Source organism: Pezoporus occidentalis, unplaced genomic scaffold, assembly GCF_034315485.1.
Source record: "Pezoporus occidentalis ecotype Australia unplaced genomic scaffold, CSIRO_AGI_Poc_V1 ctg37, whole genome shotgun sequence".
In the NCBI taxonomy this organism is placed as follows: Eukaryota; Metazoa; Chordata; class Aves; order Psittaciformes; family Psittacidae; genus Pezoporus; species Pezoporus occidentalis.
Window position 1 is genome coordinate 3,149,641 of NW_026915691.1, and position 14,236 is coordinate 3,163,876.

General features: G+C 46.6%; 1 protein-coding gene across 1 annotated transcript in view; it reads left to right on the forward strand.

Moving 5' to 3' along the window:
• The window catches only part of BCR (BCR activator of RhoGEF and GTPase), a 93,555-nt gene that overhangs the window by 65,854 nt on the left and 13,465 nt on the right, over nt 1-14,236 (forward strand). Inside the window, exons 9-16 of the mRNA XM_062631336.1 lie at nt 6,617-6,738; nt 7,932-8,100; nt 9,456-9,575; nt 9,751-9,826; nt 10,417-10,521; nt 11,301-11,375; nt 12,410-12,507; nt 13,177-13,308. Of these exons, the coding sequence (XP_062487320.1) occupies nt 6,617-6,738; nt 7,932-8,100; nt 9,456-9,575; nt 9,751-9,826; nt 10,417-10,521; nt 11,301-11,375; nt 12,410-12,507; nt 13,177-13,308 (897 nt within the window). The remainder of the gene's footprint in view (nt 1-6,616; nt 6,739-7,931; nt 8,101-9,455; nt 9,576-9,750; nt 9,827-10,416; nt 10,522-11,300; nt 11,376-12,409; nt 12,508-13,176; nt 13,309-14,236) is intronic.

Consider the following 14,236-nt stretch of genomic DNA (forward strand, 5'->3'; position numbering starts at 1 on the left):
AGCTCTTTTTTTCAGGATTGCTTTGAACTGGGGAAAGCAGCCAGTTGTTAATTTCCCTAGTGACAGGCTGCTGAGGAGAGGAGTGCAGGTCAGGAGAGAGTACAGGCTCATCAGCACAGAATTCCTCCCTTTTGCAGGAGTAATTCCCTGCTCTGGGAGCGTCAACTGAGTCTGACCTGCCTGCTGTCTTCCTGCATGATGTCAGGTGTCCTTCCAGCACAACACCCCCTTGGCTCTGCTTGGCTCAGGAGGCTTTTATCTAATTCTAGACGTAGGCATATAAAGTTTTCTGGTTTAATTTGCTGGGCTAAATGAGTATTTCAGAGTGTGCCAGGAGATGGGAACAAAAGGAATAAAACCAGAGGGACAGAAAGGGCCATAACAGGGAAGGCAGTATTGGTGGGTTAAACCTACAAACACATAGTTTGGTCCTTGCTGCCTGCCAGGCTGACTGTAGCTTGTCTTCTCTGCTTCGTGGTTTGCTGAGGGAAGCCAGGAGAGCACCAGACCCAGCCTGGCAATACAGGGGAGCCAGGAGGACTTTTGGGTGTGTTTCCCATTCAGCCTGATCTGCTGCATTCTCTTGCTCCCTCCTTTTCTTCCCATCTTCCTACTTTAGAGGTTTTGCTTTCTTTTTGATGGATTATCCGCAGGTACTACTTTGCCAGCCCTCTAAATAAGCAAACGAATGTATGGAGGAAAAAGAGGTCTGAGTAGCAATGAGCATTCTGACTGAATGCAAGTGGTGGAGAATCTTCCACCCCTTAGGACCATGGAGCAGGCATTTTATTTTCTCACTGCTGATTTTTTTTCACCACTGTCCTCCTGACTTAAATGGGGAATCTGTTTAAAGTTCTCCCAGGGATGGTCCCTTGGGGCAGCAGGAAAACTAATGCTTTGATGTGCAGGATGTGCCACTATTATGTACCAGAAGGAAAGGAGCAGTAATAACCTTTCTGCATTAACAGAGCAGCTCTATGGTCTGCATGGGGTTTTTTCAACTAAGCCTGGATGCAGGTGACTGTCAAGCATGTGTTGTCTTTCCCTGCCAGAAGTAAAGGCTTGTGTTTCCAGCTAATTCAGCCCATTCTTGTAAAGCAGGAATTAATGAAACTGCAAAAAAATTGCAGAGTTCATGTGGGTGATAGTGCTCCACAGTGCCATGGAGGACTGGAGCTGCCTAAGAAGAAGCCTTTTTGAGTTTTGGGTCGCTCTGCTGGCTGAGTGGCTTAGCGTCCCGTTCCATCAGTTTAGACACAAAAGGGCTGACAGGCAAGCCCCCTAGATCACAAGTTGGATCAGCTTATGCAACTGTGTACCTTTTCCCTTGCCCTGTAGAGAAGAGGCTGCTTTGCAAGCTGCTTTACTGTATTTCTCAATGTGGTTTTAAGCTGCAGTCAGGAGACCGGGTATCACTGCTTTAGGCTCCTGTTTAACTTAATAGAGACCAAGTGTGCTAGGGAAGTGAAAGGACAAAGGACATTTGCAAAGGAGCAAAACTGCAAACTAAAGCCTTTGAAAAGCTGGGAGCTAAGCTTAGACACAGGCATCCAGGCACAGCTTGAGGCCTGGTGCCTACTGCTTCTGGAGGCCTTGGGCAGGCGTTGGCAATAAAGCACTCAAAAATAATCTTGAATACTTCATACCCCGTCTTACAACTGGAGTCAGAGAGCTCCCAGTGAAAGGAGCTTTGGAAATTAAAAAAGAAAGGCTATAAAAATGCTCAAAGAGCAGCCAGTGCTGTCCTTAGGCAGAGCATCCCTTTATCCTGCAACGCTGGTCCTGCAACACACGCGCACGCACACGAGGAATCGTTTTCTTCCTACGCTCTGCAGAAAGCCAAACCACCTCTTCCTCACTGACATATGCCAATACCCATCTCCCGCTTTTACCCTCCTCCTCCTGCATCACACATGTTCCACTCCTTCCCAGGCTCTCACCCACGCACGCTGCAGGCCTCTGCTGTCACCACATCGGATGAGCTCTTTCCTCAGCATACAAGGGAGGAGATGGCCTTTCGTACAGTTGTAGTGCTGGATGAGTGGTTTTTTAAGTTCCGCTCTTTGTAATGTGTCTCAGACAAGCTGGTCACACTTCCTGGAGTTAAACATGTGACAGCAGCAGGAGTTAGCATATGCAAGCAGCACAAAAACATGTAGGATGAATAGATGATGAGCATACAGGTAAGTCGTGAGGTTGGTAGCAGCGGAGGGGGAGATGCTCACTGACAGATGTAAAAGGAGGAGGAAAGCCAAAAGGAGGAGGTAGTCCAAAAAGGCTATCCACGCACTGAAAGATGTACAGGGAGAGCTGCTTTGTCCAGAGCACTGTTTGAGAGATTAAAGATGATCCTAATTAATTCCATTAAACAAATAGGATACAAATACAATAGGGTACAAAATAGGAAGCTCTCGCCAAGTCTCCTGGAACATCTCTGTAGCCTAGCTGAGCTTTGGTGCTGGACCTCTGACAGTCTCGGGGCTGTCTGTGGAGGAGAGGGGGTCACTCTGCCACAGTACTGGCACTCTGATGCTAAGCTAATGGGATGTTTATTTGGTGTTTCTGTAGTTTCTATGTCATTTCAGAGTAACTTTAAAACCAAGGCAGAGAGATGGTTTTCCACAGATAGGTTGTTGTATGTCACGTGTGGCAGGATCAACCAGTTGGAAGACCTCATGTTTCAGGAGACCTGGTTTAACAGGAGGCCACCAAAAGAATAGCTATTGCTGGCCCTGGGTGTGAGTAGCTGACCAAAGTGGGCTTTGGTTCCCAAACCGTAGAGAAGGCCTGTGGAGCTGAGGTGGGATGAGCATCTGCCTGGCATGAGTCCTGTTTGAGGGGGCTGTTGGCTCCCCGGTGGGGTACAATGGCTGAGTCATGTCGGGAGGTCCGGGAGGGTGTGCTTCCTCACTGTGGGGTTTGGCAGGGATCTGGTAAGCCAGTTGGCAGATCCTTTTATTGTTTTCCTCTGATGTGCTGAGCCCTCGCAGCAAGATGAATCATGTGCAGAAGAGGATGTGACCCTTTGCTGGGAGCACTCCTCTGCTCCACTGATGCTGAGCAGCCTGGGGCATGCCTGTTGTGCCCAGCTCTAACCAAAGTCCTGTTTTCCAAGAGAAGGTAGTAGTTAGATCTAACATCAAGCATCCACAAACACATCCACAGATGTTTTCTCCTGTCCTCTCCTCCACAGATACTTGATCGCTTTTGTGGCAGTTTACTTCTGCTGCTTGCTGAGGGCAGACGTTCTCAGCTAGCTCGTGGTCATAGTCATAGCTTACTTCAGTTCCAGTCAAGTTTAGGAAATCCAGCCTTGTCATCTTCCCACTCAGCTCTCTTTCTGGGAGATCAGACTGCCAAAGTTTACTGCCTCATGCTAGCACTGTCTCATGTCAGTCAGGGTATCTTGTACCCAGAAGTGCTACCAAAATAAATTCAGTGCAAATGAGTACCTCACTCCCAGATGGGAACTGTGAAGGGTGTTGAATCACATCCCTGTTTTGGCATTGTATGGCTGAGATTTCTGCTTGGGCTCTGGGGAGATGTGGGACAGAGAGCATGGCTGTTTGAGGGAAATCTGCTTGGATGGTTACAGCCAAAAGCTGGTTGTGCAGTGGCCATTTAGGTGTGACTTTGGAAGGCAGAAGGGGGAGTGGCCTGGTTGGACCAGGCAGGACATGTTGGGAGGTCTATAGACTTGCTGCAGGGAGCACTGATGGGCTCTTTTCTAACTTTGTGGAGGCCTGACATGAAAGTTTCCAGTCACTAGTGTCTCTGCATGGGCCTTGCCTTCACTTGAGGACACGCTTGTCTTCAAAATGCTCTGGTCTGGATGATGGTATTGAAATACTGCCAAAACCAGGGGGCTAATCTAGGGCTGAGCAGTAGTCCTTCACAGTCCTCCAACAGGTGTCATGGGCTTGTGTCCTCCATTGCCTGTGAAGAAGCCCATGCTGTTGGCCTGTCTCTGCCATGAGCAGAGATGTGGTGCTGACTCTGTGCTCTGACTAGCTTGGGGTATTTTTCTGCTGGGAACATTCATCAGGGTGCTGGGGTGACATCTTGGCTGATCTCACACACTGCCAGTGCCTGGCAGAGGCGGACAGAAGGGCAGGTTAGGACACTGCCATGTCCCTGCCAAGTGGGGAAGGGACTGTGCCATATCCTGCTGGGTAGCAGGGATGAGTGAACTGTGAGAACATCTTTACACCTACGAACAATGAGCAGAGGTTGAGCTGGCAACAAGCAGCTATTCTTATTACCCTAGAGGAGCTGAGCTGATTTGCAGCTTAATTAATATGCATCAGAACTGGAAATCTGAGATCAGGGTTTTGACTTCCTCAGAAGATATATTCCTCCACTTCATTATTGTTCCAAAATGAAATTCTTTGCAGCTGTGGAGAGTGTTTTTGTTACTGAAAAGGTACTTTCTCCTCCTTGTTATTTATTTCTCTTCCAAGCTCTCTTTCTGGTTTCCTACCTGGAGTTGGTTTGTCATGCAGGAGGCAGAGGCATGCACAAGTGCGTATCAGCAGCAGGGACGTGAATGCAGGCAGCATCCTCTCCAAAAACACTGAGGAGCAGCTAGGAGGATCACACCCACCTAAAAATAAACATTAACATATGTACAGGCCTTTCTGAGCCTGAATCACTGCTGGATACCAGATCTCCACAGATTCCTGCCCAGAGATGGTGCAACAGTCTTCTAGGGAGCAGCCTTGCTTTCTGATATTATGGGAAAGGTGCAGCTTTTTGCTGCTGCTCACAGATTTTCAGGACTTTTGTGTAATGGAAGGCAGCACCAAGGTGAGCTGCTGACACTACTATGTGTGTGTTGTTAACAGCTAGCTGTGGTACTAGTGCAGCTGCAGACAGGAAAACGCAGGCTCTTAGTCCATGTCAGGAAGTTTTGAGTGCTGTAGAACAGAGTGTGGAAACAAGAATTATGTCTGCAAGGGCATTTCTCTGCCTTGTATTCCTTGCCATGATGCCTGCTGGGCTTGGGACTGATGTGGTTTGTTTTCCTTTGGGAGAGCCAAGATGGGAAGGATGGCAGGCGGAAGGAGAGTCAGCGTGGGGGGTTTGCACTCCCACACCCACTGCAGTAACAGTGGAGGGCTTGTTGAGTCACGCAGCAAACAGAACCCATGGGGCATAACCTGAGAAACAGAGGCATCAGGGCTGCTTTGGATGTCCTTACCTTGCTCATGTTAACTGCTTTCCTGTTGCTGCTGCTGCACAGCTGAGCACAGCTGCCTCTTGGGCATGGATGGGGTTTGTGTATGTGGTTCCCAGTGTGGGGATCTCTGAAATACTGCAGGTCAGGAGTGAGTTCTGCTGACGAATCCAGAGCATGGGCCTGGAGAAGGCTGACAGTGAGAGCCAGCAGGGGAGGTGTTGGTTAACATTGGGTGGTGTTGGCACATCTCTCCCATCCCGAGCCATGGTGCTGTATGGACATATATGGTATGTGTAACATGTTGCTCCTTGGTTTTCAGGGGAGCATCCTCTTAGCTGGAATAGCAAGGAAACAGTACAGGTCAGAAGAAAGTACTTCAGCGTACCTTAGCATGTGTGGATGAGCTGGTGGTTCCTGCTTGTACTGGCTGTGAAGCAAGGCAACACTGCAGCTATACATACTGGTGGGAATAAAATTTGCCCAAAGTTGTATATCCCATACTTCTGCTTGAAAATCAGTGGGAGATACCTATTCCAGATGTGTACTCAGAGTTCTATTGATCCTGCCATCGGAGCAGAAGGTCTGAGCATAGAGCAGGGCTTGGAATTCCTGGCTCGGTCACTAGCACACAGCCATCTGTCTCGGTGCTAGTGCTCCAGTCTTTTTGTCTTTTGAGTACAGAGTTCCCATAAGGGAATTAGGAAAATGATGCTTCTGCCTGCAGCTCCCTGGAACTAGAAACAGGAATAAAGGCATCAGAGTTATGCAGCTTTGTTGCATCTTCTAGGTTTGGAGGATCTTCATGATGTGTAAAAGAGATTTATATAGGCACAGGGTGGGGACACATCCAGATGGTCCTTTTTAAACACAGGCTGATAAGGGACTTCCTTGAAGTTCACTAGACACACATTTTGTTTTGGAATTATCCCTTAACAGCACTTGCAATAAAGAAGCAGCAATGGCATTTAGCTGTTAATGTTGACAGACTACTGTTGTGAATGGGGGGTGGAGGTGTTTGCTCCTTTTTCTCCTGGTGGGGTGGCTTGAGCTGAGAACGGTGATGTTTGCTGCTCTCTGCTGGTTTGTTGAGGGTATGATATTCTGTCAGCGGTTCTGGCCCTTGAGTGTGCAGAAGCGGGGCAGTGACTCATAGTAAATCACACTTGGGCTCAGGAACAGGTGATGGAGAGAAGCCTGAAGCCTGACCCCGAAGCAGATAGTAAGGAGATGCACGGCCATCTCGTCCCCTGGGAGGGAGGGCAGCAGCAGGAAGAAGGGCTTACAGCAAGAAACATTTAATGGTCCTTTTTCTTTCTGAATTAGACCAAGTTATTGAATTTGCCACTGGTAGGAGTCATGTCTATGGAATGTGTTGCCCCAGTGCCAGATCTGTGGCTCACATTGCCCTAACTAAACCATTGTTTGTTTTTTCACCAGCACCGGCAGCTGCTGAAAGACAGTTTCATGGTGGAGCTGGTTGAGGGGGCTCGCAAACTACGTCATGTCTTCCTTTTTACTGATCTGTTCCTGTGTGCCAAGCTCAAGAAGCAGATCGGAGGGTGAGGTTTTCCTTCTGGACTATGTGCTTTGTGCCTTAGTTTCAGCAGAATCCTGGGATTAGCCAGCAATTTCAGTTGAAATTGAATACCCCAGAAATGGGTAACCATAGTCCATAAGATGTAGCTAGGCATGATCAGCAAGATAATACTGTCTATTACGAGACCTTGGCCAAGTCCTGATCCCTCAGGAAAGGTTCATTCCTCCTGGCACTGCCCTGAGCCTTCCTAGGAAAATAGAATGTACTATAACTGCTGTCATTCTGGACAGATGCTATTTGTTTCTCTACTTCCCCTTTCCTTTAACAGGTGAAATTCCTCACATTCTTTTGTTACTGAGGTTATTAATTTTGGCCTTGCAGGTACAGCCAGTTAACGGTTTGTCAGAAAAATTGGGAGTACAATAAACAGGCCATGTGCCAACCCCAGAGCGCAGCTCTGCAGTCTTGTTGGCATTCTTCACAAAAGCGGGGGGAGGAACCTTTATCAACATACCTGCCTCAAACAGGGCTTCTCTTCATTTGGTAAATGTTCTACTTGAAGAGACCCCCCCTTGTCTTTTTGCCCTCCTCAGACAGAAAGTTGTCCCTACCCTTTCTGAAGCACACACTTATGAGGAATGAACCGTCAAAAGAGTGGGACATCCCAAGACAGTTGAAGTGGAGAGGGAGTGAATCATGTTAAACATGAAAAAAGTGAATGGATTATCCTGGTGAAATTACTGGAGAATGGCAGCTAAAAGCTGTAATTGCTCTTTTCTGGTTGGATTACACAGAGGTTTATACATACTTGTTCATCTGGCCCTCTTAGCTCAGGCAGGAGAGAGCTGGGTTTAGAAGATAGGTAGCAGCTAGGTGAGAGGCATGGCATGGCTTCTGACCATTGCCTCTGCAGAGGTTTGAAAGGGAGAGCATGCAAGACTGAAAGGGTTTGCAAAAGATCACTGTAGTTTCTTACTCTTAAGAGAAAAAGAAACAGACAACAAAACAAGTTGCCTTGTTAGGTGCTGTACTGGCTATTGTCTGGTTTTGGCTTTCTTGCTGGAAAGTAGCCTTTTGCCAGACTTTTCCCACATGGGGGTCACAGTGAAGTTGTGCCTAGTTCTGTATCTTATGCACTATAGCAGAGAAGGACTTGTGGGAAGGGGAGAGGGTGTTGCCAAACACTGTAAAAGGTTTGGATCTTCTGTCTTTCAGAAAAAGCCAACAATATGACTGCAAATGGTACATCCCCCTCACTGACCTTAGTTTCCAAATGGTGGATGAATCTGAGGCAGTGCCCAATATCCCACTGGTACCCGATGAGGAGCTGGATGCCATGAAGATCAAGATATCCCAGATCAAGAATGACATCCAGCGTGAAAAGGTAAAAGGGGTTAAAGCTTATTGTACAGACTCAGTGTCTCTGCTGAGATGAGGTGCTGAGAGAAGCAGAATTCCCAGAGCTGCACAGCATTTTTAGCGGTCACACTAAACCAGACTGTTCAGCAGAGGCTTGTGGTGCAGCTTTGTTACCAGTGATATTCAGATATTCTGCAGCCCATCGTTGCTTGTTCTAGTGCGTCGCTTGAATGATGGTCTCCTGTGAGGAGGCAGAAACAAAAAGAACCTGTACTTGTAGTCAGTGGCTCCTCTACTTGAACTACCTGTGGCTGCTGTTGCTTAGCATCCATGTGGGGAGCAGGGCTCTTATGCTGTGGACTGGTAGTGTGTCCTCCTGGTTTCTGGCTGTCGAAGGATGATGCTGCAACTGATTTTGGTCAGAAGCCATGTACTTCTGAATTTTTGCAGGCTCAGTTACATATCTGAAGCTTTTTCTGACTTCACCAGTATCAAAGCACCAGCAAATATAGGGAGAACACCAATTATACTGACTGGACAGTCTGACACAGATATGGTGTTTCTGGCCCAGGTTTCTCCTTGCTTTCAAGACATGTTTTCTCAGAGATGTTAGACTCAGCTTTCCTGGAACCTGAAAGAGTAGTAAGATTTTGAACACTAAAAGCCTGCTGGTGTGTAGAACAGGATATCAATAATATTGCTTGTACCATGAGAAGACTAACACCTGTGCTTCCAAATAACATGCTTCTGCCTTTATTCCCTGGCTGGCTTTCAGAGAGGGCTTCCTGGAAAAAGTAAGATGTTAGCAAGAACACTGTGTGGCAGCCTCTTACTCACGAGGTGCAGGAGTCTTGAGATACACGCTTCAGTGCATCAGTGCCAAACCATACACTTGGCTGGGCTTGGGTCTGGGTTTTATCCAAGAAAAACCTTGGATTTAGCTGACCTCTGAAAATGGATCAGTGGGTGGTGAGTGGGAGAGTTCTGGGCAGCTTCTAGAGAAGTTCCTTATAGTATCCTAGAATAAGGATACTTGTGGAGGACCTGGCAGTGCTATGGCTGCCCACTGGCTTGCTGCTGTTGCAGCCTCTGGAACAGAAAGTACAGGGTATAGCTGAGACAGTGGCCATGCACCTCTGCATCTTCATCTGGGGCAGCTGGAACTGGGGCACAGAGCCAAGTTTGAATGCAGATATACTGCAGGTAACACTTTCCTGAGCAGCTGATGGCCCTGTGGATCCTCCTGACAGCATTTCTCCAGCCCATTTGGTTACTCACAGAGGAAAGAGATTGTGCATCTTTAAATATCTGTCAGTATAAATAGGGGCAGATGTTGGAGAATGATGTGTCCCCTGTCTCCCTCTCTCCCCCATCCTCCAGAGGGCTAATAAAGGCAGCAAGGTTATTGAGAGGTTGAAAAAGAAGCTGTCGGAGCAGGAATCCCTCCTATTGCTGATGTCGCCCAACATGGCTTTCCGGGTACACAATCGCAATGGCAAGGTGAGTGGCTCTTCTAGTCTCCCTCAGTGTACAAGTCAGAGGTCATGGGCTGTGTGTGTTTGTATACGCTGTTGTACAAGGTCTTTATGCCCTGTTGTCTGGCCTGAAAGCAGGTCTGGTCTCAGTGGTCACTCAGACTAATGCATACCCCCTCTTCTTCTGTCTTCCTGGGTAGAGTTACACGTTCCTCATTTCATCCGACTATGAAAGGGCAGAGTGGAGGGAGAACATCCGGGAGCAGCAGAAGAAATGTGAGTGTCCTTCAGCCGGGTATTGGTACAAATACTGTGATCTTAGTAGAGGGCAGCAGGCCAGATGATGAGTGTGGGGCAGGGTTCCCTACAGAAAGACAGATGTGTTCAAATCCACAGCACAACATGGATGTCTTCTGTCTCTGCATATCTGAGCCTGTCTGAGGGACTTTTGCTTGCAGAAACATGTAGGGAACATGTAGGGAAAGCACTTGGTAAGTGTGTGGAGAGATTCTCCCTATTGCCTTAGAGAGTAGAGCTCTGTGCAATTCCAGGTAGAGGGATCAGCTGCACACTTTTATCTGGCTGTAGTCCAAAGAAGCATTTTTGCCATGGGTGTGTTTTGGCTTTGCAAGCAAATAAAAGCACTGCTGGTTCCTGTGAACCACTCTGAGACTTTTTACTCTAAAGAGACACTAAATATGCCCTCAATAGAGCTGGGCTGCAGCAGCAATACAGTCCTAAGCACCACAGTCCTGATGCTGAGCATTGCCCAGGGAGCAGCTTCCCATGTACGCCCATATTGAGGAAGCATGCATCCAGCCTCTGCTTTGAATCTTAATTCCTCGCTCTTTGACTCTCCTTGGCAGGCTTTAAAAGCTTCTCACTCACATCGGTGGAACTCCAGATGCTGACAAACTCCTGTGTGAAGCTTCAGACTGTCCACAACATTCCCCTTACTATCAATAAGGAAGGTGAGACCTTTGGTTTATTCTTTCACATGGTTCAGCTGCACTGAAAACCTACCTCTGCCTGCCTTTGTGCGTTTCCACTAGCACTGCTCTTACTGTTTCTTTTTGCCAAAGGCTTCAACCTGGTGATGAGTTACAAACTGAGAGCATGTGTACCCAACTTGCGTAGTTTAGTTGAAGTAGATAGCATACAAATAGAGAACAGCAGGAACAAGGTCAATCTGGCATCTCAAGGTTACTTGCTGCAACAATGAAAATACAACCTCCAAATTATATGGTTACATCTAAATTAGTAAAACATTCCTGGACATCTTCCAGTTTGTTGACTACGGAGTGGTCTCTACGTGCATCCATCATGCCAGGGACTGGAGTGCCTGTTGGAGTCCTAGCTGTGCAATCCTATGGAAGAGCACTAGTTGGCCAAAATTGTGTCAGAGACCATCCTAAATTACTATTTAATCTGCTAGCATAATTTAGTCTCTATATTTTACTACTTTTCCTCTATATTTTACTACTTCTCCTTTGAATTTCTTCCATGTTATCTTGCTGACCAGAGAAATATCATTGTAAAAGCCATACATTGCCAAAAGGCATTACAGATGGAAGCAGCACTGAACCTGGATGAGTCTCCTCTTGCTGAAATGGCTGGATTACATGCTCCTGCCAGCCTTTGTAGGGACAGTTTACCTTCTGCTCTTTAACTTGTGTAACATCAATCCCATCATTCTTTCACTCTTGACTCCTCCATGAATGTAACAAAATTCCTTGGCTCTTTTGTACAGATGATGAATCCCCAGGTCTCTATGGATTCCTGAATGTCATTGTCCACTCTGCCACAGGATTCAAGCAAAGTTCAAGTGAGTTGCAGTTCTGTATAACACAGAGGTAGGGGTTAGATAATTCAGATGCTGGGACAGCTGGGTGTGGGCTGGTTTAGCATTGGGGTGATGGTGAGGAGAGGTGATTTGGGGAACTGCAAGTGAAATGGAGGCTCTTGTGTGAATTTAAGGGGATTCAGGTTTTTAATGGTACTATTAACACTCAGAAAGATCAGTGTCGTGGTTTAAGATCAACCCAGGACAGATCAGGATCAAAGATCAAGCATACAGTATTAATTTTTAGGCCTGGTCTGTTGGTATTTTTTAAGCAGTGTTTGCTGATTACGCAACACTTGTAGAAATAAACCTGCTTCTGAGGCACTGATGAAGATAATCTAGGCAAAGCTGGAAAGCTCACCTAGCCATGTGGCTGGGGATCCTGTGCTTATCTAGGGTGCCTGTGCAGTCTCGGGGGGAAGGAGTGAACTGAATGTACATCCTTTCTGTCAGCCTTCCTCCTGCTGAGGCACTGGCTTCCCAGAGGCCACTGACATCACTTTATAGTGTAATTCACAAATAAGGGCAATGTCTACAGCTCATTACTAGCTCTTCAAAAACACCAGATACCACAAAATGAACCAATTTGTGAAGAGAATGAGGTTTTGATGGCTAGCCTCTAACCAGCTCTCTGAGGGATATGATGCTGATGCTGTTCTCAGTGAAATTGGTTCTAATGTATTGATGGGGTCCAGTGTCTAGCTGGGGAAGTTTCATTTCTCTTTGGTATGTACATTCTGCTCATTGTGGATTGATCTGGGAAATACTGGGTAATAGCATACACCTGATTCTTGATAGAGGTGAAAGGCTTGTCTGTGTGGAGGTCATTTATGCAGCTGTGCTGGCACTTCAGCTTGGTAAAGGCAACTCTGCTAGTCCAGATGATGAGGTTTGTGCTGGATGGTGTTATCAATGTTAATACAAAGAAGATGCAGATGAAAACACACCCTGAAAGTGATGAACACAAGGTAGGAGATTCTAGACATTTTTTACAAGTTTCTGTCTCTCCTCCTCAGATTTGTACTGCACGTTAGAGGTGGATTCTTTTGGGTATTTCGTGAACAAGGCTAAAACTAGAGTTTACAGGGACACCACAGAGCCCAACTGGAATGAGGTGGGTTGGATTTTTCTTAATGTGACTTGCTCCATGTGCCGAACATCAGCATATGATGGTCAGAAAGCCCACAAATGGAAGAACTTGCTGCATGCTCAGTACTTGTGCTGCATTTGCTGCCTGTCAGAGAACACTTTTATGCCAGGTTCATTTGGCTGTCAGGGTTTGCAGATTTTATCTTGGATTAGCTAAACAAACATTTCCGTACACATGAGTCTTGTCGAGCATTTCATCATCTAAACAGAGGCATGTCTGGTTATTTTTTGAAAGACACAGATGAAAAATACATTGAAGAAGGAGGTGGTTTTGTTTTATTTGTTGTGAGGGGGAAGAATTAGCTATAGACATTTTGCCTGTTTACAGCCAACTCAAACCTATTGGGGAGCTAATTTAAATACAGGAAAAGTGGGCGAGTTTTGTTTCTTTGAATGAGGCTTTGCTGAAACTCGGTGAAACCTGACTAGGGAGTCAAACATCTTAGTCTCTGATTTGACCACTTGTATATACAAAATACAATCTCACTTTATTTGTAGACCAACTCCATTAGGGGGGTGGTTTTGGTCAGTCCTTAAGTGCTCCCTCCTGATGAGTTTTCAGAGACTATATTGATTATTCAGAGACTGGTGTCCTGCTGTGATGCATTCATTGCTCTTTCCTGGTGCCCTGCAGGAGTTTGAGATTGAGCTGGAGGGCTCACAAACTCTGCGGATTCTGTGCTATGAAAAGTGCTACAACAAAACCAAGCTTACTAAAGAGGATGGAGAGAGCACAGATCGCATAATGGGTAAAGGACAGATCCAGGTAAGACTGTGCTTAATTCAATCCTGCTACCTTTACTGCAAAACATAACAGGACTTCTGAATCCTGGAGCACCAGGGAGGCTGCTTTTCTGCCTTCTGATTGTCTCAGCACTGGAGATTTTTCTCCAGATAGGGAGGTATTCAGTGTGATTCACAGGCAGAAAGCAGCTTTTTCCCCTCTTGCCTTGTCCCCTCTGCCTACATCAGTACCCTTAAGGAATAGATGCTTTTTCATGAGAATTTATGTTTTGACCTCTGATTTGCCTGTTAACTTCAAAACTTCCAGCACAGTACATAGGAGCTGCTCTCTCACTGAGCCCTGGGCACTGTCGGGGATGCTCCATTTGTGACAAAAGAGGAGGCAATGAATGTGCTATCCCATTTGTAAGTCAAGCAGAAGAAATACTACCTTCTCTACTTGCTGGAAGGTGATTGGTGTGTTATCAAGGCCTTGAAGGACAGGCTTATTGTCCTGGTAACTGCCGTGTCCATAGTACAGTGTCCATGACAGCGGGCTGCATCTGAGATTTCCGCTGCTGATAATCAGCATGGGACACTTTGTCTATGTGGTGAATTTGTAATACAGGAGGGGAGGTGATGAGATGGTTGCAGATGAATGCTGCTCTCAGGGAGCCGCTGTATGATGAAGCTTTAAAGCTCTAGGCAGGAGAAATCAGGCCATCAGTGAGGATGACATGATGAATATGTTCCCCATCTCTTGCCAGTTCATTGCGCTGTCTGTCCGCAGCTTTAGGAGGGTGTTTAAATGCCTGCTCTGAGAGCACATTCTTTGTGCTGGCCTGGCTGTTGTACAGAACAGGGACTCTGCACAGATAGCTTTTTCTTTCTGGCATGCTGAAAAATGCCATCGTTCTCCTCCATTTACGTTTCACTGATCATCACTCCATGGATGACAGCTTTCTCCAGCG